The following is a 21,126-nucleotide window of genomic DNA, read 5'->3' as shown; positions in this document are numbered from 1 at the left end:
TCACAACAACATTGTTTGGTGGGTATTATTATTATCATTTTACAGATGATGAAACTAAAGCAAGACAGGTTAAGTGGCTTCTCACAACAGCTTTTTCAAACTGTATTTCTACTTTCCTTCAAGCCACCAATCGTATACCCCACCCTTTCCACTCTCAACATAAGACTGTTTTCTCATGTGGAGAAGTCAAGGCTATCTGATGTGAGCTTTCTCAGCTTTCCTCCATCACTCTCAAAAGTCTAGTTTCAGCCATCCTTTCTTCTTTCTGGTCTCAGAGGAAAGCTGTCACATCTCCTTTCTAAGGCTATCTCTATCACTTATGACCTTGTTTTATTCCTATCTCTTCTGGGAACCTCAATCCTTCAATCACTTAACTCACACTTTTAACCTTCGCCTATCTCTTCTTTTAAGCTTCCCCTCACCTCCACGGTTCCTTCTCTTTGCCCATCTGCCAATACTCTCCATTATTCCCAGCCTTTCCCCCTTTTCTCAACCCTAACAGAGTTCTCTTTGTCCTCAAATATTCCCAAAATATTATCTGCTAATCACCTTTGCCATTTGGTAATTGCCTCCTCTTTCTATTTATCTGCATACAAGTTATGCTCATCTCCAAGCACCCACCTTCATTTACATGGAACCTCCCTGCTTTGTTGGTTGGGGGGGGGTTGTTTGTTTTTTTAATTTCTATCTGTAGAGCCTAGGATTTTTAGTAGCCACTTAATGTGATTATTGAATTGATCAACTCAGCTACTCCCTTGAGCTACAATCCCATCTCTCTCTTTCCCCTCCCAGAAAAAAGATCAAGGAAGACACTTCTTGCTTTATGCAAGTGGACAATTCCAAGGGCCTCTACCTAAAGCATTTTCATATAACGAAAATAAGGCAAATTTAGGGTTAGGGTTAGAGTCAGAGGTGTGTGGGATAGAGACCACTACTCAAAATTCAAGACAAAGACTTAGATACCTCGAAAGCAGAAAGGAGTTTATTACTTTCTCATGAGCAAGGATACTGCCCCTAGTCGAACTAATGACGCCCGGCAGGGAGTACGAATTGGTTACAGAAAGCAAGGTCTTTTTATACCCTAAAGCGAGTTCCCCCTCCCTAACCCCCTTCCCCTTATCCCATTGGCTGTGCTTCAGGGGGCACAATCTATTCAGGGAAATCTTCCCCAGTAGCAGTTTAGGTTGCGGGTAGGGCTATTCTTTCTGCTACGTGAAAAGTCCAGAAGTTTTGACTTAAAAACAGGGTCTGAGCAGGGGGAGGGTTTTGAAAGCATGATTTTACAAGGTCAGCAATACAAGAACCATTAACAAGAACTATTGATCCTTGGAGGTGGCTTCACTTCTGAGACATCATCTCTCACACAGGGAACAAAGATTACATACAGTTTTGAGACCCCAAACCCCCTTCCCTTACCTACATTCCCCCTACTCCTGATTGGGTCAGTAAGTAGGGTGCAAGATCTATTCTAAAAGATTTGCCTAGGAACAACAGAATTCTGCCTGCTTTGTCCAGATAAAGAGTTTTAACAATTGCTTACAAAGTCAGGGTGTGAAAGGGGGAAAAGGTCAAGCAGAGGAGGATGTGCTGGGGCACCACCCGAGATGAACTTGCATTTCAAGTTGTTTGTTCCCCCTATTTCTTAACCCTTGAGTAGACTTCACTCATCTCTCACAGAGGGTTGGGGTTGAAGTTGATTAGGAGGCAGGGACAGAGTTGGAGTCAAAGGGTTGGAGTCAGAATTGGGGAATCTGATTCAGATTTAGGGTTTAGAGTTTGCTCCTTACTTAGACTATATAACAAAGGCATGCACAAAAAAATACCTGTATTCAAGTCATGAAATATACTAAAATGCAGACATATTAAATACTGTACCATGATAATAAACAGAATTTTGAAATGAAAGGTAAAGTTAATGATAATGTATACACAGTATTATACAGTGAACCTAAGTGTGCAGTATGTTGCCTCCTCCTCTCCCACTGCACATACCCTTGATCACTGGTAGTTGGCTGAAATTTCTTTCAGAACTCTTTAAGTAAAATTGAATTTGCATAATGCCAATTTATGTAAAGCAAGAACGGCCCGAAGTTACTTCCTTCCTTTCCTTACCAGTACTTAGCTTTTAACCCTCCCACTCAAATTGAAACTGTTTTCCAAAGTCACCTATGATCTTCCTAACCTCTCTCCAATTAGCCCTCAAATCTCATTGATTCTACTTCCAAAATACTTCTATTACAATAGCTTTCATACTTGTTGTCTTCATTTTCTTCCTTTTCTAAACAATCCTATATTCTCCTATCAAATAAATCTTCCTAAGGCACAACTGATCACCTCACTTCCCACACAAAAATATTCAATGTCTATCTACTGCCTATAAAATAATAGACTGAATTCCTTAATCTAGCATTTAAAGCCCTCCATTTTTACGAGCCTCATCTCACTGCTCTAACCAAACCAGGCTCCTCAACATTTCCTCAATATGTCCTAGATTTTCTCTGTCTGAAGTGTTCGTTCAACTTGTCTCATATGCCTTAAATGCCTGTATCTTTAGGGTTTTAAGAAAGAGAGCCACAGCTATACCCACAAAGGAATTACCTAGTTAGATGCTAATGTTAAAATAAACTATACAGTGAGAACAAGTACTAGTCAGTAACAAAGCCACCCAGGTCCCCTTTGTCCCAATCTGGGATATTCTGTCCCAGAGCTGTTCATCACTGCCACATTTACAGACTGACTTGAATGGTTTCTTAGGCCTTAAACTGTCTTGTCGAGGCTGCTAGGTGGTACAACAGATAGAGTGCTAGTCCTGAAATTAGGAAAACCTGAGCTCAAATTTGGTCACAGATATTTATTAGTTGTGTGATGTGGGCAAGTCACTTAAACTCAATTTCCTCATCTGTAAAATGAAGTTAATAATAGCACCTGCCTAAGGTTGTTGTGAGGATATAATGAAATAATATCTGTAAAAGTGTTTCCCAAACCCTAAAGGGCTATGTAAATGCTAGCTATCATTATTGTTAATGTTGTTTTATATTCAGACCAGAGGGAGCCCTTTACAAATGTAGTAGACTTAAGCACATTGTATCAACCGGTCCTGAGTAAGTTAGATAAGAATAAGGCATAGCTCTTGGTAATGGCCTGGTAATCCTTATTTGGGGCAGCTAGGAAGCGCAGGGCACTGTTCATGACCTGGAATCAGAAAGACTCGTCTTCCTGAATTCAAATCTGGCCTCAGACACTAGCTAGGTGATCCTAGGCAAGTCACTTAATCCTATTTGCCTCAGTTTCTTCATTTGTAAAATGAGCTCGAGAAGGAAATGGCAACCCATTCCAGTATCTTTGCCAAAAAAAACCCAAAATGGGGTCACAAAGAGTCGGACACTACTGAAGATCAACAAAATCCCTTTTTGAGGAGGCAGCTAGGTGGCTGAGCAGATAGAGTGCTGGGCCTAAAGTCAGGAAGACCTGAGTTCCAAGATGGCCTCAGGCACTTACTAGCTGCGTGACCCAGGCAAATCACTTAATTTGTTTGCTTTAATCTACTGGAGAAGGAAATGGCAAGCCAGTCCTTCATCTTTGCCAAGAGAACCCCACGGACAGTATTGGCAAACTATAGTTGGGCATGACTAATCAACTAAACAACAAAAATTCCTTTAGTTACTTAGTGATTACATTTATCCTTGATTCAATAGCCACTGTGGCTGTTTCCATGTCTTTTCCTCATTCTAAGTGAAGTGTCCTATCTGACCAGACTGCTTTTGCCTGACATACCTAAGTACCTGTTGAATGCTTATATCACTTCACTTCCCCCATGAAGCCTTCCCTGATTCCCACCTACACTCATAGCACTCCCTTTCCCCCAAATAGAAAATGAATCTCTTCCTTCTTTGACCTCCTAAGCCACCCCATCTACACAACTCTTGTTACTACCCAAGATCTGATTGGGTTATCTGGATTGCTTCACTTTCACGAAAATGACAGGGCCACTGAGGCCACTGTGGCCAGAGACCTGCATGGCAGAGGTGATCTTGATCTATCCTAAGTTCCTAGGCTAGGAGCTACTGTGACTCATCTAGGGCTGGTGAACTTCAGGGGAAGAATATTTTCCCTACTACTCTTCCTATGATTTCCCCTTGTTTTGTCCATGATCCCCTGGATACAAATGGGAATATGTCACTTGGAAATTCTCCATCTCATCTGAAAAACTAGAAAAGCAAACAGGAAGATCGTGAGTAGGACCACATGATTTAGATAATAATAGTAGTAGTAGTAATGATAATAATAGCTATTATTATTAGCTAACATTTATAGGCACTTACTGGCTGGTGACCTAGGCAAGTCACTTAACCAGTTGGTCTGAATCTACTGAAGAAGGAAGTGGCAAACCACTCCAGTATCTTTGCCAAGAAAACCACATGGACATTTTTGGCATGCTATAGTCAGGCTATTTATACAGCATGCATTTATGTTATTTGGTCCTCACTACAGCCCTGGGAAGTAGGCACTATTATTATCCCTGTTTTACAGTTGAGGAAACTGAGGCAAGCAGAGGTTATGTGTGATAACTTGTGTGATCTTTGTCCAGGAATCCACAGCTATCAAGTATCTGAGGCCATATTTGAACTCATCCTCATGACTTCAGGTCCAGCACTCTATCCACTGCACCACCTATCTGCCTCTGGATTTAGGGGTAGAAGCATCTCAGAGAGCATCTAGTTCCCCTGTACTTGAACAAGAATCTGCTCAATTACATATCCAACAAACGGTCATCTAGACTTTGCTTGAAGGTCTCTAGTGAAATATCCCATTGCACTGCAGGAGAATTCTAAGAAGTATATTCACTAGGGGAACATGTGCTTTATTGTGCTCATGTGATATAGGGGTTCTTTCTTTTCATTGGGTATGGGGAGGTGGGATGGGTGGGAAATTTAACTATGTTGTTGTTTGGTAGTTTTCAGTTGTGCGCAACTCTTCATGACCCCATTTAGGGTTTTCTTGGCAAAGATACTGGAGCGGTTTGCCATTTCCTTCTCTGGCTTATTTCATAGGGTCCAAAACTGAGGCAAACAGGATTAAGTGACTTGCCCAGGGTCACACAGGTAGTAAGTGCCTGAGGCTGGATTTGAAGCCAGCTCTTCCTGTCTTCAGGCATGGTACTCTATCTGCTGCCACCTAGCTCCACATCATCTGTCCTCCTTGTCTTAAGACTCCAGCACAATCCTTAGCCATTATAACCTTCTTCATTACCAGCTCTTAGCTGAGCATTTCTTCATTATTGTGAGTCAGGCTCATATTGCAATTCCATCCTGCACATCAAACATTCTGACGTTATTGCCATACTTATCCCAACTGAACGCCAAAATTTCAAGGCTTTTTACAAAATTGTCTGTTGCATCTACTGGAACCCAAGCAGATCATCAGTGTCTTCACATGGCAGGCAGTTGTGATGGTGGAGGATGACCTGAAGATGGCTCCAAACTTCTTTTAATACTTCTAGGATGACAATCTTTTCACGGATAACATCTACTCCTGATGTCTAACCCATCACTCTGGTGGCTTTTAGCCTGTATTGACAATGGTAAGGAGCACAAGGTAGAAGCCACTTGACCTGATTTCCTCTATCCAAAATTCAGTTTTCCTTATATCTGGAGTTAGCTGAACTTTGGGATGAACTGGAAAGCAAATGTTCCAAGGCCTGTGGGGATGATTGGATCTAGTGGCTATGGGAGCAAGCCTGATGAATTAAGGAGTGTGGTAGAATGAATATGGTCTTGGATTTGGAGTCAGAAAGACTGGTATTTAAATCCCACTTAGACACTTATTAGTTGTATGACCGTGGTCAAATTATATAATTTTCTGTCTCTGTTTTCCTCATCTGCAAAATGAGGGGGTTGGACTTAATGGCCTCTAAGTTCCCTTCCAACTCTAATTGTATGATTCTGTGACAATCAATCACCCTTGGTCACAAGGGGATAAGCCAAAGGCAGTTCTTTGACCATCAAGCTGAACCAGGGCTTTGTACCTTTGCACAGTTAAACCCATCCTACCTGAAACAGGAGACTTATGATTGAGACTTCTCTCCTCAAGAATATATTGTCCCCCAAAGTAAAGGTAGAAAAGAAAAAAGGCAACCAGTAGCAGCAGTTGGGGAAGTGCGGGCATATTTACTGTGCACAGGAACAGTTTCAGAACCTTTGTTGTTAGATATTATGGATAGCATCAAGTTAGGTCTTCCCCAAAGTGACTTGTCAGTTTTCTGTTCCAAGGCCTGTGGGTGTACTTGGCACCTCCATAGAAAAGCACTGGCAATGACTCAAGAGAGAGTTTGCAGTGGAGCCCATTCTGGGGAAAGATGGAATCTTGTCCATAGGCTATATTGTTCTTTTTATACATTTCCTTATCAACTCCATTTTTTTCTTTTCTTCTTTCATGTAACATTCCAGATGTTTTCTAAACCTCATGAGGGAAGTTGAGACATCTTTCCTGTCAATGATGGAAAAATTTTTCTTAGAGAGAACCTTTCCATTTTTGCTTTTTGGTGAAGAGATTGGGGTTAAGTGACTTGCCCAAGGTCACACAGCTAGTAAGTGGTAAGTGTCTGAGGCTGGATTTGAATTCAGGTCCTTCTGACTCCAAGGCCAGAGCTCTATTCACTGCGCCACCTAGCTGCCCCGGAAAAAATTTTCTTAGAGAAATATTTGGGCACCTGGGTAAAAGTTTGGCATGACAGAGAAGAGAAGAGAAATCCAGTTTGGCTTCCTCCAGGAAAATCTTCAGAAAATTACAATCTTCAGTGAGTTCTCTCTTACTGGGGATTCCTTTTCCTTATGGGTTTTTCCTCTCTAGTTTTGTCTCTTCTAGCCAGGGTTCACTTCCTATCTTTGGTGTTTAGTTTCTTCATCTCTAAAATGAAAGCATTGGATTGGATGACATTTAAGGTCCTATCTGTCTCTAAATTCATGATACTACTGTGAGGATGGAGTCAAAACCACCCCATCCCATTCTGACTATTTATACTTTAACAAGATGATAACATATTTTAATCATTTATAGGCCTCAGACCAGGGAAGTAGGTTTCACAGGATTCATGAACTTGGGGAAAAACATCATACTAACTTCCAACTGAATATAGCATTTCCTTTAATTATTTAAAAACATTTTAAGAAGGGGTCCATAGGCTTCATCAGACTGTCAAAAGGGTCTTTGACACAAAAAAGTTTATGAAACCCTGCCTTAAATTAAGCTTTTGAACTGATTCATATCAATGACCAAGAATTGTGTTTGGATAAGTAAAAGAAACTTGGTCATATTTCAAGGATTGCCTATAAATGATCAGTTTAGGACAGGAGTGGGGAATCTGCAGCCTTAAAGCCACATGTGGCCCTCTAGGTCCTCAAATTGCAGCCATTTGATGGAATCCAACCTTCACAGAACAAATCCCCTTAATAAAAATGATTTGTTCTGCAAAACTTGGACTCAAGCAAAAGGCGGAACCCAAGCACTTAGAAGACCACGTGTGGCCTCAAGGCCACAGGCTCCCCACTCCTGGTTTAGAAGGAACTTGGGGGTGAGGGATGATGGAAGTGGAAGAGATGAAAGTCCTTGGCTTCTGATTAGAGAAGAACGTTGTCAGCTCTAAAGGGCCCAGAGGATGTTGAATCTGTCATCTTCCCACTGGTGTCCTAGCATCGCCCCTTCTTCTTTTCCCCCAGTGTAGAGGTAGCTGCCATTTTCCCTTGGGTGCCCTACTCACATTCCTAGATCATCTGGTGGCAATGTTTGCATCAAGAGTCAAGAACAGACTGGATGCATGGTTCTGGATGCGTCCAGCAAAGAGACTTACACCATGCCTAAAAGGAACTTCTTGAATATCCCCCAAAATTGGGGGATTGGAGTGGGGTGGGATGGGAAGGACTTCCAGCGTTCAAGAGCTGTGACACATATTCCATCTCAGCTTGATTCCACCTTCCCCTGGACTCTTTGTAGTTGGGGGTGAGAGTGTCACAGACATTGGGGTATATTTTGTACCAGCTGCTCTTATTCTATCTTCTTAGTAAATACTCATTTCTAAAATGAGTAAATACTTATTAGCTATGTGACTCTGGGTAAATCATTTAACTTCTCTGTTTCACTAGTCTCGTTTATAAAATGGGGATATTACTTGCACATCCTTCCTCCTAGGTCTATTGTAAGGGAAGTGCTTTATAAGCCTTAAAGCCCTTCAGAAATATGAGTTGTTATTATTTATATGATTACTGCTAACCAATTCAATTGAATCCAATAAATATTTATTAAGCGAATACTATGTGCCAGGCAGGGCAACTAGGTGGTGCAGTAGATAGAGTGTCAGGCCTGGAGTCAGGAAGACTCATCTTCCCAAGTTCAAATCTGCCTTCTGACACTTACTAGCTGTGTAACCCTGGGCAAGTCACTTAACCCTGTTTGCCTCAGTTTTCTCATTTGAAAAATGAACTGGAGAAGGAAATGACAAACTAGTCCAGCAGCTTTGTCAAGAAAACCTCAAATGGGGTCATGAAGAGTACATGGCAGCGAAAAAGACTGAACAGCAACAGCCTGTGCCAGGCACTTAGCTAATACTCACTGGTTATGCCAAAAGAGGCAAAAGACAGTCCTTGCCCTCAAGGAGTTTACAGTCTAAAGGGGGAGATAACATGCAAACAAATATATACAAAGCAATCTCTCTGTATATATATGTATGTGTGTGTGTATGTGTGTGTGTATGTATGTATGTATACACACACAGAGCACAGAGTAATGCCCCTCAAAGCCACTGTGTTTGGGCTACTTTGAGCTCATTCTTCCTGGATCGAGCCTGAGGGTAGCTGTCCCTTTAAAGCTAGCTCGCACAAACCGTTGTGAGTGGGGCTTTGGTTCCCCAGGAGTCATAAAGGCCTGGAGTTTTGAGTCATACTTGCCATTGCCGGGGAGGAGACACACAGGCATGCAAGCTTGCAGGACCCTCCCCGTGTCTCCTGGGCTTGAAGTCTCAGTAAGTCCTTCTTCTCTGTTCTCCCCCAGGCTCACCCCAAATCCCTACCTCCGAGTCTAGTGTAGCTGGTTTTGTCCCCACTCCAGCATGCTGCCTCCTCGGTTTCCTGCAGTCTCTGCCCCTCTCTCTGCCGCCAGCTATCTGATCTTCCCAGCTGCCAGGTTCTTGTTTTCCACTCTGGGCAGAACTAGGAGCAGCTGGGCTTCTTCCGGGTCCTGCCAACGCCCTCCCCTCTCTCTAGCCAGGATTCTCTCCTGCTGGGCTGTTTCTGTGGCCGTCTTCCCGAGGAGGGCCTGAGCACAGGTAACCAGCCCCACTCCTTCCTGCGCCCCCACTGTGGATCCCCAGCCCTCCCCCACTGTGGTTCCACTGGGAGGGAGCCTGACAGATAGGAGATTGGAACAGGAGCCTGGTGCCAGGGTGGGCTGGACGACCCGGGAGCCAATAGGCTGCGGCTGGGAGAATGGGGTCCCCTTAGATCCTCAAGAGAGGGGACTTCCAGTCACCTCTGCCCTTTAGGCTCCCAGGAACAGGAGGGATTGACCACTGTCCTTGATAAAATTTAGATTTTGATACCTTCCCACCTTCTTTAGGAAAATTCCCTTACCTGTCATAACTTAGCCTTCCAGGCTCTCGGTCGGTGTGCTCTCCAAAACTTGTTTGTGGGAAAGGGCCCAATACACTCATTCCCCAAAAAAGTATTAGAGTATTTTAAGAAGTCTAAGTAGTTTAATGTGTTATCCACCTGGGGGTGTTCACATTTCAACGAGGGATAATTTCTAAGGAAATGAATCTCTAATGGAGGAACTTGAGGCTGGGGAGGGAGAAGAGAGAACAAGCACTTAAGCGCCTACTATGTGTCAGGCACTTTACAAATACTATATCATTTGATCCTCATAACAACCCTGGGATGTGGGTGCTGTTTTTTATCCCCATTTTACATTTGAGGAAACTGAGGAAGACAGAGACTAATGACTTGCCCAAGGTTACACAGCTAGTAAATGTCTAGGGCAGGATTTGAACTGGGGTCTTTCTGACTTCAGGTGCAGAGCTCTATCCACTGTGTCTCTTAACTGACCCTCTAATAACACCAGATGCACCACCGGTTCCGCCTTTGCCCCAGGCCACTGTAGACAAGGAGGACTTAACTTCTGTTTCTCTAAACACTGGAAAACAGGGAGTGGCCTGAAGGGTTTGATTATAGAATTATCTCAAGGCCTGAGAGAGCAGCTCTGCTTGGATGTGTAGGGTGGTTAAAAGGGAATGTGCCTGGAGCCTTGAACAGCAATTACTGGTCCCGGGAGACTACAGGCCTAGAATGCAAATTCGGCTCTTTAATAAGCCTGGTATCCAAGCTACCAAGATCATACTGTGCATATAGTTTTTCTGTTCCAAGTGATATGTTAATTGAGGTGCCACTCCCTCCTTGAAGCCTTCCCTGAATGAAAATGATTTCTCTCCCCAAAAAATTTTAGTGTACTTGTTAGAGAAGCATAATGACTTGCCCATGATAATGCAGCTAGTCAGGCTTGGTCTGTGCTAAGATTTAAACACAGACCTTTCTGACAGCAAGTCCAGGATAATGCCCACCATGCCTCAAAGGCTCTTATTTTTAAACCATTAATACTATTTTAAATGTATAGATTGAGGTGGGGAACCTGCAGCCTCAAGGCTACATGTGGCCCTCTAGCTGCTGCTCTTTGCCTGAGCCCAAACTTCACAGAACAAATCCCCTTAATAAAAGGATTTGTTCCTAAAACTTGAACTCAGTTAAAAAACCAAACCCAAGGACCTAGAAGGCACATGTGGCCTGGAGGCCAAAAGTTCCCCACTCTGGATAGATTAAGGGAAAAGGGACCAAGGTCAGGTAAATGCATTTCTTATGTTCTGTATTAGATGATAAAATCCTTGAGGACAGGAGCTCAATGTTTGTTTATTTGTTTTCATGTCCCCAGAATGAACATGGGATTATAGTGTAGGGATTTAATAAAAGCTTTCTGAATTTTTAAAAATTAATTTATTTTGATTTATCAAAGCTTTCTGAATTTTAATTAGAATATTAACACAAACAAACCTTTGGCACATGTCCCTTTTCCTTATAGCTTATTTTTGTTTTTGCTTTTCACTTTAGTACCCCTGGGCTCTTTCTACTCTGACCCCTTTCATTACAGCCTTGCTTTCCCTTTCCATACTTTCCCAGCCACCCACCACTTCCCCCAGTAGTAACTTGGATCATTCTAGTTTGGAAAAATCTGTCATTGAGTTCTTCTTCTTTGTACCCTGAAAAGACAGATTAGCTAGAATGAAAAGTTGAATGGTTCACCCATACACATCCATTGGGGAGATCTATATACTGGGTCTTTCTCTCCTCTCAGGCACCTACTTGCCAGACCAAAATCATGAAGAGCAAAGGTTTGGAACCATTTGGACAACCGGCCATTCTCTCTCTGGAGAGAACCATATCCTGACCCAGCCATCCAGGCTGCATAGTACTGCTTTGGCTAGCCACTTGCTTCAGCCCCTCCAGCCATCCCACCTGACTGAGGCTTCCTTGAAGGGCATGGATACCAGAAACCACCTCTTCTCAGAGCCTGCAGCCTGGAAGGCCCAGGACTTCACTCGGGACCACTTCACCCAATGGCCTAAGAGGACTCTGGAAGTAACTACATCTCTGGTAACAGCCCCAGGCACTAGTCTTGACTCAAAAAGTCCCTACTAGACATTCCTTACCTCCATATCCTATACCTCATTGTCTCCTGTGTGTGCCGCAGTGATAGCTGAGGCTGTGTATATAGGTGTGTGGGTGTCTCCTGTCTTCATCTTTACCTCAGAGCTTCAGTGCTGCTCCCATTTCAAAAAGTCTTATCCTTCGTAAAATCTCCCTAATCATCCCTACTCTGACTGGACCTCTGCTGTTGTCTCAGGGAATTATTGAGTAGACCAGCCCTTACCTGAAGAGCTTATTATCAAAGGGAGACAGAGAGATGCAGCATGTTAGAAATCCTCAACATGTAAGTTTAACAGGGACATGCCTGATGGTAGGAATACACTTTCCATGAAGCTCTTAGTTCCTGATTGAAGTTTTCAGGATATCTATTCCTGTGCTGGTAGCAAAAGGTTATTGCCTCAGGTGGGTGACAGACTTGAGTGGAGGTGTCCAGGAGCCCCGAGATCCAGGTTTATTCCTGAATCCCTAAAGAACAAGGAAAGATGACTTTCTAGACCAGAGTTTCTTAAATTTTTTTCCAGTCCAAGCGCGACTCCTTCAACGCTTCTTAAACATGAGGGTCTTGACCCATAGTTTAGAGCACGGAGCTGAGGCTGAATAGTCTGATACTGTTCTGTTAGCAGAGTTAGTCAGCAGAGTTTTAGCAGAGGATAGGGAAATCACTTTGATCGAGCACTTTCCAGGTATTAGGATGTCATCTCTAAGCAATACTGCGGAAAGCAATATGCTTTGAGATTCACAGTTCCCCAAATGGGCTACGTCCAGCCCTTCTTTTTTCATGAGAAACCAGAATGAGTTGAGTGTAGTCTTCAGTGCAAGAAACATCCTTGTTTAAAGACTGTGGGCATCAGGCTGTTTTGACTCGGCTCTCTGTAGCCATCACTTTTTGCCCCACATCTTGAAAAAATGTAATAAAGGTAGATTGAGATATACACACTCCAAACAAAATCAGTGACACACACAACTTTTAAGAAAGCAGATCAGATTGGCAACCTCAGTAAAGCCAGCGACCCTGATAAGAGGGAGAGAACCTTCTTTATTGATATATAACAAAGAAGAGGTCTTGGAAAGGCTTGGAACATTGTGACTGGCTGCACTAAGAAAGATGGGCTGGCATTCAGGTGAGGCTAATCGTGCTTCTCTCTGACAATTAAAAAATGTTAATTGTTTTAATGGGATCCATCTACAGCTTGGAGGGATCATTGCTAAGGGATCAAAACTACCAGACTTATCTTCTTGGAAGAGACTAAAACTACCCTCATTGCACAAGGAAGGGCAAAAACCAGATGACATATTTTGGGGGGATGGTACCAAGTTAACTTGTGGGGCTTAAAGATAACAAACCGATGTCCTGGAAATATCCCATAGGCTACTAATAGGAGAGAGAACTTTTCTTTTAATTATAACTTTAAACTAACTTAGAGGGACAGCTCAATTCCTGAGAGCTCAATTCAAGGACATAGAAAGGTAACTTTAGGCAGATGCAGACTCAGTTATAAAAATCAATACAGCATAAAATCAATTACAGTAGAATCAATACAGTAGAAATCAATACAATAGAAATTTGAAGTCATATTAATTTTGACCTTCTCATCCATGGGGTCTTAGAAACGTCCTTAGGTTCCTCAGATCAAGAATTAAAAATAACTATAAAATAGGACTCCTCTATTTAAATCCCCTTCAAACCTTTCCTCTTTTCTCTGTTGCCCTTCTGAGGCAATAACCCTGTGCTATAGGCACTCAAATGAATAGAAGTTCTCCGGACTTCAGTCAGACCTCCCCTTGAGACCCAGAGACTAATGATAAATATGTAATTAATAATAATAATAGTAGTTAACATTTATATAGTATTTGCTATGTGCCAGGCTCTGTGCTAAGTGCTTTACAATTATTATCCATTTGATCCTCACAACAACCCTGGGAGGTAGGTACTGTTATGGTGCCCATTTTACAAATGAGGAAACTGAGGCAAACACAGGTTAAATGCCTTGCCCAGGGTCACACAGCCAGTAAGGACTGAGGCCAGATTTTAACTCCAGTCTGTATGACTGCAGGCCCAGGATTCTATGCACTTACCACCTAGCTACTCTGTTACATATACTTGTTCCTACATGGCTATGCTGCTACATGTAGTATATATACAGGAGGCTAGGTGTGTACATATATATATCCCTGTCACTGTGTATCTTAATGCACATGCCACAGCTTAAATTTGGACCTGACATCCAAATCTGCACCCCAAGGCTTGGCTTGACTAGTCATTAGAATGGAAGTAAATGACTATAGGCCTGAGTTGCAAGCTTGACCCTTTAACAAGGGTGGGCTCCAAGCTAACAAGATTGTAATGTCCATGTGGTTTTCCTATATGGATTGCTGTAATAGCTAAGGTGCTGCTTTCTTCTTGAAGTCTTCCTATCTGAAAGAGACTTCCTCCTAAAATTTTTAAAATTAATTTATTTTTAGTTTTCAAGATTCACTTTTATAAAATTTTGAGTTCTAATTTTCCCCCTCTCCAAGATAGCATGCAATCTGTTATAGGCTATACATGTACAGTCTTATTAAACATATTTCCACATTAGTCATGTTGTGAAAGAAGAATCAGAACAAAAGGGAAAAAACCACAAGAAAAAAAAAAGAAAATAGTATGTTTCAAACTGCATTCAGACTCCATAGTTCTTTCTCTGGATGTGGATAGCATTTTCCATCATAAATCTTTTCGAATTGTCTTAGATCATTGCATTACTCAGAAAAGCCTTCATGAAATTCCTGAAACACTAACTTAGGGAAGATACAATTTGTTCATGGTCACTGTCATGATGGAAATTAAGGTAAACTGAGGCACAAAGTTCCAAGCATGTTTGGTTTATTGGTGAGTCTAGCAATTACCAATAAAAGGGTTCTTCTAGCTCTTCAGTAGGACAAAAGAACAAAAGATGAGGCTGGCAGCTTTTTTTTTTTATATAGTTTTGGGAACTGGAAGAGAACAAAGAACAGGATGTATCACAGATGGAAAACAATATGATTGGTTGCAAAGTATGAAGTGTCATAGATGATGGAAAACAATAATTGTCTGGAAGTTTGGAATGCAGGGCTAGCAACAACCTTTCTCTCCTTTTCATTATTGTGCTACAGAAAGGTCATTGGTGGTGTCCACCTGTGTGGCTAGTTATTGTCACAGCAATAACAGATCAGACTTTCTTGAAGGACAGTCAGTGCTGCAGAGATAACAGACTGGACTCCCTGGCATCCACCTTCATCCTTCAAAGATAACAGATTTCTTCTAATAGTACAAAAGCAATTAGTGGTACAGAGATAAGTTTTCTTTCAACCAAAGTGATTTATAGGGAAACTTAACCTTTAAACTTAACTCACAGAGGAAAACTGAACTTTTGACCTCATGAACTTGTGAACTTAACTCAGAGACAAAGAAACATGGCTTAGGCAGTTACGGAATAGAATCAATTACAGAATGTAATGAAACATAAAATTAAATATTTGATTTTCTTATCACATAGTAACTGAGGAGAGATTTGAATGCAGATCTTTCTGACTCTAGGTATACAGTGCCATCTGTTATGCCTTAGTGCCTTTCATTTAATCCATTGTGATACCTTCTTTTTAATGTAGAGATAAAAAGAAAAAGGGACCCAGGTAAATGTTCATATCCCATCCCCTCTGTTAAACTGTTAACTCCTTATGAGAAGAACCTTTTGTTTGTTTTTCATATTTCTAGAGTTATCATCATGCCTTGAACATAATATGGATTTAATGTTTTATTTTCAGTTCCAAATTCTTTCCCTCTTTCCATCCCATCCCCCATCCACTGAGAAGGCAAGAAATGTGATATACAAATATACACAGACACACATGTATGTATATATGCATATATTGTGTATACACACATACATGAAGTTATGCAAAATACATTTGCACATTAGCCATGTTGGGGGGGGAGCAAGAAAAATAAAGTGAAAAAAATATGCTTCAATCTGCACTCAGAGTTTATCAATTTTCTCTCTGGAGGTAGATAGCATTTTTCATCATGAGTCCTTTGGGACTGTTATGGATCATTGTATTGATCGAGTCTTTTGCAGTTATTATTATTACAACATTACTGTTACTGTATATAATGTTCTCCTAGTTCTAGTGACCTCACTTTGAATTAGCTCGTATAAGTCTTTCCAAAGCCATGTTGCTCATCATTTCTTATAGTACAATACCATTTCATCACAATCATATACAACTTGTTCAGCCATTCCCTAATTGATGGGCATCCCCTAAGTTTCCAATTCGTTGCCATCACAAAAAGGGCTGCTATAAATATATTGTACATATGAGAACATTTCCTTTATCTCTGATCTCTTTGGGAACAGACCTCGTTGTAGCACTGCTGGGTCAAAGGGTAAGCACAGTTTTATGGTCCTTTGGGCATATTTCCAAATTGTTCTCCAAAGTGGCTGGACAAGTTCACAATTCCACCAAGAGTCATTAATGTCCCCATTTTTCCATGTCCCCTCCAGCATTTGTTATTTTCTTTTTCTGTCATGTTAGCCAATCTGATGGGTATGATGTGGTACTTCAGAGTTGTTTTAATTTGCATTTCTCTAGTTATTAGTGATTTGAGCATTTTTTCATATGTTTATTGATAGCTTTGATTTCTTCTTCTAAAAACTGCCTATTCATATCCTTTAACCATTTATCAATAAGGAAATGGTTCTTATTTTTATAAATTTGGCTTGGTTCCCTATGTATTTAAGAAATGAGACCTTTATTAGAAAAACTTATTATAAAATTTCCCCTCAGTTTCCTGCTTTCCTTCTAATTTTGGAGGCATTGATTTTTTTTGTGTGTGTACAAACACTTTGATTTAATGCAATCAAAATTATCCGTTTTACTTCTATGATCCTCTTTATCTCTTTTTTGGTCATAAACTCTTCCCTCATCCATAGATCTGACAAGTAATTTTTCTTATGCTCCCCTAATTTGCTTATGCTATCACCCCTTATGTCTGAATCACAAACTCATTTTGAGGTTATTTTGGTATATATGTGAGATGTTGGCCAATACTTAGTTTCTGCCAGACTGCTTTCTAGTTTTCTCAGTACTTTTTGTCAGATAATTAATTATTGTCCCAATAACTTGGATCTTTGGGTTTATGATGCACTAGATTACTGTGGTTATTTACCTCTGCATTATTATATATCTAATTGGTTCCATTGATCACTCTGTTTCTTATCAGTACCGAATTGTTGATACTTAACACTTGGTAGTATAGTTTGAGATCTGGTGCTACTAGGCCACCTTTCTTCACTTTTTTTTTTCATTGATTCCCTTGATATTCTTGACCTTTTGTTCCTCCAGATGGATTTTGTTGTTATTTCTCCAGCTCAATGAAATAATTCTTTTGTAGTTTGATTAGTATGCCCCTGGATAAGTAAATTAATTTAGGTGGTATTGTCATTTTTATTACGTTGGCTCAGCTTACCTACAAGTAATTAATATTTATCTAGTTGTTTAGGTCTGTATTTGTATGAAAAGCGTTTTGTAATTATATTCATATAGTTCCTATGTGTTTTGGCAGGTAGACTCCCAGGTATTTTATTCTATCTGTAGTCATTTCAAATAGAATTTCTCTATCTCCTCCTACTAGCTTTTGTTGGTAGATTTAATGTTTTTTTTTTAATTTAAAATCATAGTGTTACCATGGAAACTGCCCTTTGGTGCACATCCCTTTCTTTTCCAGCTCCATCATTTTTTTCCTTAATGCCCCCAGTTTCTCTCTCCCCAGATTCCTTTCACTCCTGTTCACTGTCTCTCCCAACTAGCAGTACCTCTGAAAGGCTGATCCCAGTCCAGAAAAATATCCTGATTTGGTTCTGCCTGTTTCTCTCCTGAATTGACAGGGCAGCTGGGATGAAAAATGGGATGGTTCTCCCCTGCCCATACCATTCAGAGGAGTCTGTACACTGAATTCTTCTCTTCTTTCAGGAATCTACTTGCCAATCCCAAGCCATGAAGAGGCAAGGTTTGGAACTATTTGGACAGTCAACTGTTCTCTCTCTGGAGAACCGCATCTTGGCCCAGCCACCCAGCCACCTGCTTCAGCACCTCCAACCATCCCACTTGACCAAGGCTTCCCTGAAGTGCATGGACACCACTAACCACCTCCTCTCAGAGCCTGCAGCTTGTAGGAACCAACACTTCCTTGGAGGGACCCTGGATTACTGTGCCACACACCCCAAGAGGACTCTGGAAGCAACTAAATCTCTGGTAATAGCCCCAGCCAAGGATCCTTATTAGGTATTCTTTGTCTCTGTATTTCTATGCCTCTGTGCCCTAATTGAGGCTGTGTGTACATGTGTGTGCACATGTCTACTGAGTCCCTTGAGAAAAACAAAGGAGAGCCACATGGAGATTTTGCAGTGGTAGCGTCCAGAGCCCTAGAGTCCTGAAATATTCCTGAGACTCCATAGAGCAAGGAGAGATGGCTGCCAAGAGCGAAGATTTGAGTCTAGATGTTAGGAGATTCAGTCTTCAAGAAAGTATTCCTGAACTGAAAGTCCACACCCTCTTTGGTCTGGTTCCTAAGAGAGACAGAGTTGAGAGTAGTCAAGAGGGCATTGGACTTGGAGTTAGGAAGACCTCTCTCATAAACTTATTAGCTGTGTCACTTAGCATAGTGCCTGACACATAATAAGCACTTAACAAATATTTTTTCACTGATTTGTTGATTAATGTATGACTGACCAAGTCTCTTATGCTTTATGCTTCAGTTTTCCCATCCATAAAAATAAGTTGGACACAGTGGCCTTTAAATATCTCCTCCTTCCTCTAAATATATCATTCTCTGAATCTTTATAGTTTGAAGCAGACTACTATGATGTTGTGACATTCATTTCAGCATAAAAATATTTAGCAAATGAATAGAGAAAGCATTCTCCTCACATATACTCTGGGAATTAGGATCTTATTGTATTGTGGGAAAGCAAACTGCTCTGAGATTCACAGCTCCAAAATAAGGAAGAGTCTCTATCTTTCTTTATGGAACTCAAATATTCCATATATCCAAAGGATTTCTCTTTAATATGAATTTTTTTCTACGAATTAAAATGCCCCTCTCTATGAATACTTTCCCATATTGATTATATTAGAAAAATTTCTCTCTAGTATTTGTTCTATAGTATTGAATAAACTTGTCTAAGTTGTGATATAGCCTTCAGTACATGTCCTTGCTTCAAGACTGTATAGGTCAGTGCCTGGGGTAGGGGTGGTAGGGAGGGAGGGAGAGAATTTGGAACTCAAAATTTAAAAAGAAAAAAAAATATTTCAAGTAAATATTTTTTTAAAAAAAGAGAGTGTATTGGAATCGAGCTGCTGTGGCTGAGCTCTTTTCAGCTATGTTTCATTGTTATATGGCATCTTAGTAACATGCTTATGTTTAGACTTCCAGTGTTACAAATAACAGGACTGCAGTGGTCCCTCCACATGGCTTTTCCTTTTTTTTTCTTTGTTGCCCTCCTGATATATCACCCCATCCCACTTTCTCACTATTTCAAAAAAAAAAAATGGAGGTTCTTAGGACTTCACCCAAGCCTGTCCTTGAAGCCCAGAGACTCATGGGGAATGTTGTCCTTCCTTCAAGTGTGCCCTGTTAAATGTACTAGCCCTTACATACATGTAGTATGTAGATAGGAGTGTGAGTAATATTATATATTCCTATCCATTTTTATGGACAAGGCACAGCTAAAGTCTGAACTTGACATCTTAATCAGTACACCAAGGCTGTCATCATGGTGTTTGCCATGTAGCATCAAAAGGAACTGCCAGGGGCAAGTGAGCTCCCATATTGTGTCCTCAGCTCTGGATGAAGTGTTAGTATTGGAAGGGACACACATATAGGACATTCTAAAAATCAGGGTGATTGATACGTAGAATCACAGCCTCCTTCTGAAGGATGAAGGTTTGTTTACTGGAAGGTGGTTCTGAAGTCTCCCCATGCCTCCTTTCCTTATCCCATCTGCATAGAGTCAGTTCAAGGATCTGTCTGTGGGTGAAACTTATGCCTCTTCCATCCCCTAGGATACCTGGTTTCTCTCCAGAGAAGAAGAGCAACAGCAGCAGGAAGAAGAGGAAGAGGAGGAAGGAAAGCAAGTGGAAGAAGCAATTCCTCTTTATAGCCTAAACTTGGGGGAAGGATGGGAGTCAGAAGAGATGACTCTGGAGCTTGCTCCCAGGGATGCTGATGCCCAACATGAGAACACGGACCAGGCTTTGCAGAACAAGAAGGTGAAGGGCTTCAAGGTTAGGGGAAAGTGGGGAGGATGGGGCTGAAACTGGAACCAAGGTAAGTGGATGCTACACGGGGATGCCTGTTCCCATGGGGTTGGAGGAGCAATATGGGGTAGTAAGGAATAGGAGTAAGTTTTTGGTCCTCATATTTCTTTGCAGACTTGATTAGGTTGGAGTGTCACTAAGTCTGAGTGTAGCAGTCTTTGTTTTTTCAAGGTCCTTGCCCTGATATACCTATGCTTATCTCAAGTCTTCTCTTCCTTCTTCCCCCCAAGATGCTGCTAATCACCAGGCTATGCTGTGCCCTGTCCTCCAAGGCAAACCTACTGGATACTGAAGACCCCACCCGGAACTTCCTGCTTCAGCTGTGCACAGACCTTGCCCTTTTAGAACCTGAGTTCATTCTAAAGGTACTTGGTGGGGAGTGATTTGGGGTTTGCTAGAGTATGATGAATTTTACCTTAGGGAACCTGTCTCTTATGGAGGATGTGGGGAACTGTCTTTAGGAGTAGAGGAAATCTGGATGAAGCTAGGAGTCTAGGATACAGGAATGTATTCAGTCATTCAACAAATGTTGAGGATCTATGTTTAAGAAACTGTCCTAGGTGCTGAAGTGATACAAAGAGGACCTCCCAGTTCTGACTTCACAGGGTTTACAATATAGTTAGGGAGATAAGATATATTTACAAATAACTACAAACCAGAACAGTTTTTGTTAAGTGTCATGTGGGTGGTATAGACAGTGGATGCTATAGCAGTTTGGCAGTAAGAGAGAATACTTCTAGAGGTGATCAGGAATGGCTTCACGAAGGAGATGGGAATTTGGCTGAGCCTTAAAGGATGAATTGATCCTGATTAGAGGAGATGGAAAGGGTGGAACACAAGGCATGAACAAAAGTAGAGGCAGAAAAGAACAACCTGGATTTGGGGGACTAGTACATAGATGAGTGATGGTTACAGATAGAGGTATGACTAGTGATTTCAATGTCACATACCAGTACTACAAAGTATGTCTGGAGCAAAAAAACATAAAAGAGAGCCTCAAATCAACTGTTTAAAGTAAATATAGTTGCAGAGATTGATCACAGGGATGGAC

At 41.3% G+C, this 21,126-nt stretch overlaps 2 protein-coding genes across 5 annotated transcripts in view; one reads left to right on the top strand and one right to left on the bottom strand.

Annotated features, from left to right (window-relative positions):
* LOC110216977 (uncharacterized) overlaps positions 1 to 9,280 on the bottom strand; it is a 56,102-nt gene extending 46,822 nt beyond the window's left edge. For all 4 annotated transcript variants that reach the window (XR_013485385.1, XR_013485386.1, XR_013485388.1 and 1 more), the window contains exon 1: positions 9,062 to 9,280. The gene's annotated coding sequence lies outside the window, so the exon portion shown is untranslated. The remainder of the gene's footprint in view (positions 1 to 9,061) is intronic.
* TEP1 (telomerase associated protein 1) overlaps positions 8,917 to 21,126 on the top strand; it is a 53,471-nt gene continuing 41,261 nt past the window's right edge. Inside the window, 5 exon segments of the mRNA XM_078151306.1 lie at positions 8,917 to 9,013; positions 11,389 to 11,687; positions 17,730 to 18,011; positions 19,821 to 20,027; positions 20,306 to 20,440. Coding sequence (XP_078007432.1) covers positions 11,574 to 11,687; positions 17,730 to 18,011; positions 19,821 to 20,027; positions 20,306 to 20,440 — 738 coding nt within the window. The 5' untranslated portion in view covers positions 8,917 to 9,013; positions 11,389 to 11,573.

The sequence above is a fragment of the Phascolarctos cinereus genome, unplaced genomic scaffold (genome assembly GCF_003287225.1).
Source record: "Phascolarctos cinereus isolate Bilbo 61053 unplaced genomic scaffold, phaCin_HiC Scaffold_3;HRSCAF=262, whole genome shotgun sequence".
Taxonomy (NCBI): Eukaryota; Metazoa; Chordata; class Mammalia; order Diprotodontia; family Phascolarctidae; genus Phascolarctos; species Phascolarctos cinereus.
The sequence above is the reverse complement of the archived record's forward strand: the minus strand, read 5'-3'. Positions and strand labels throughout refer to the sequence as shown.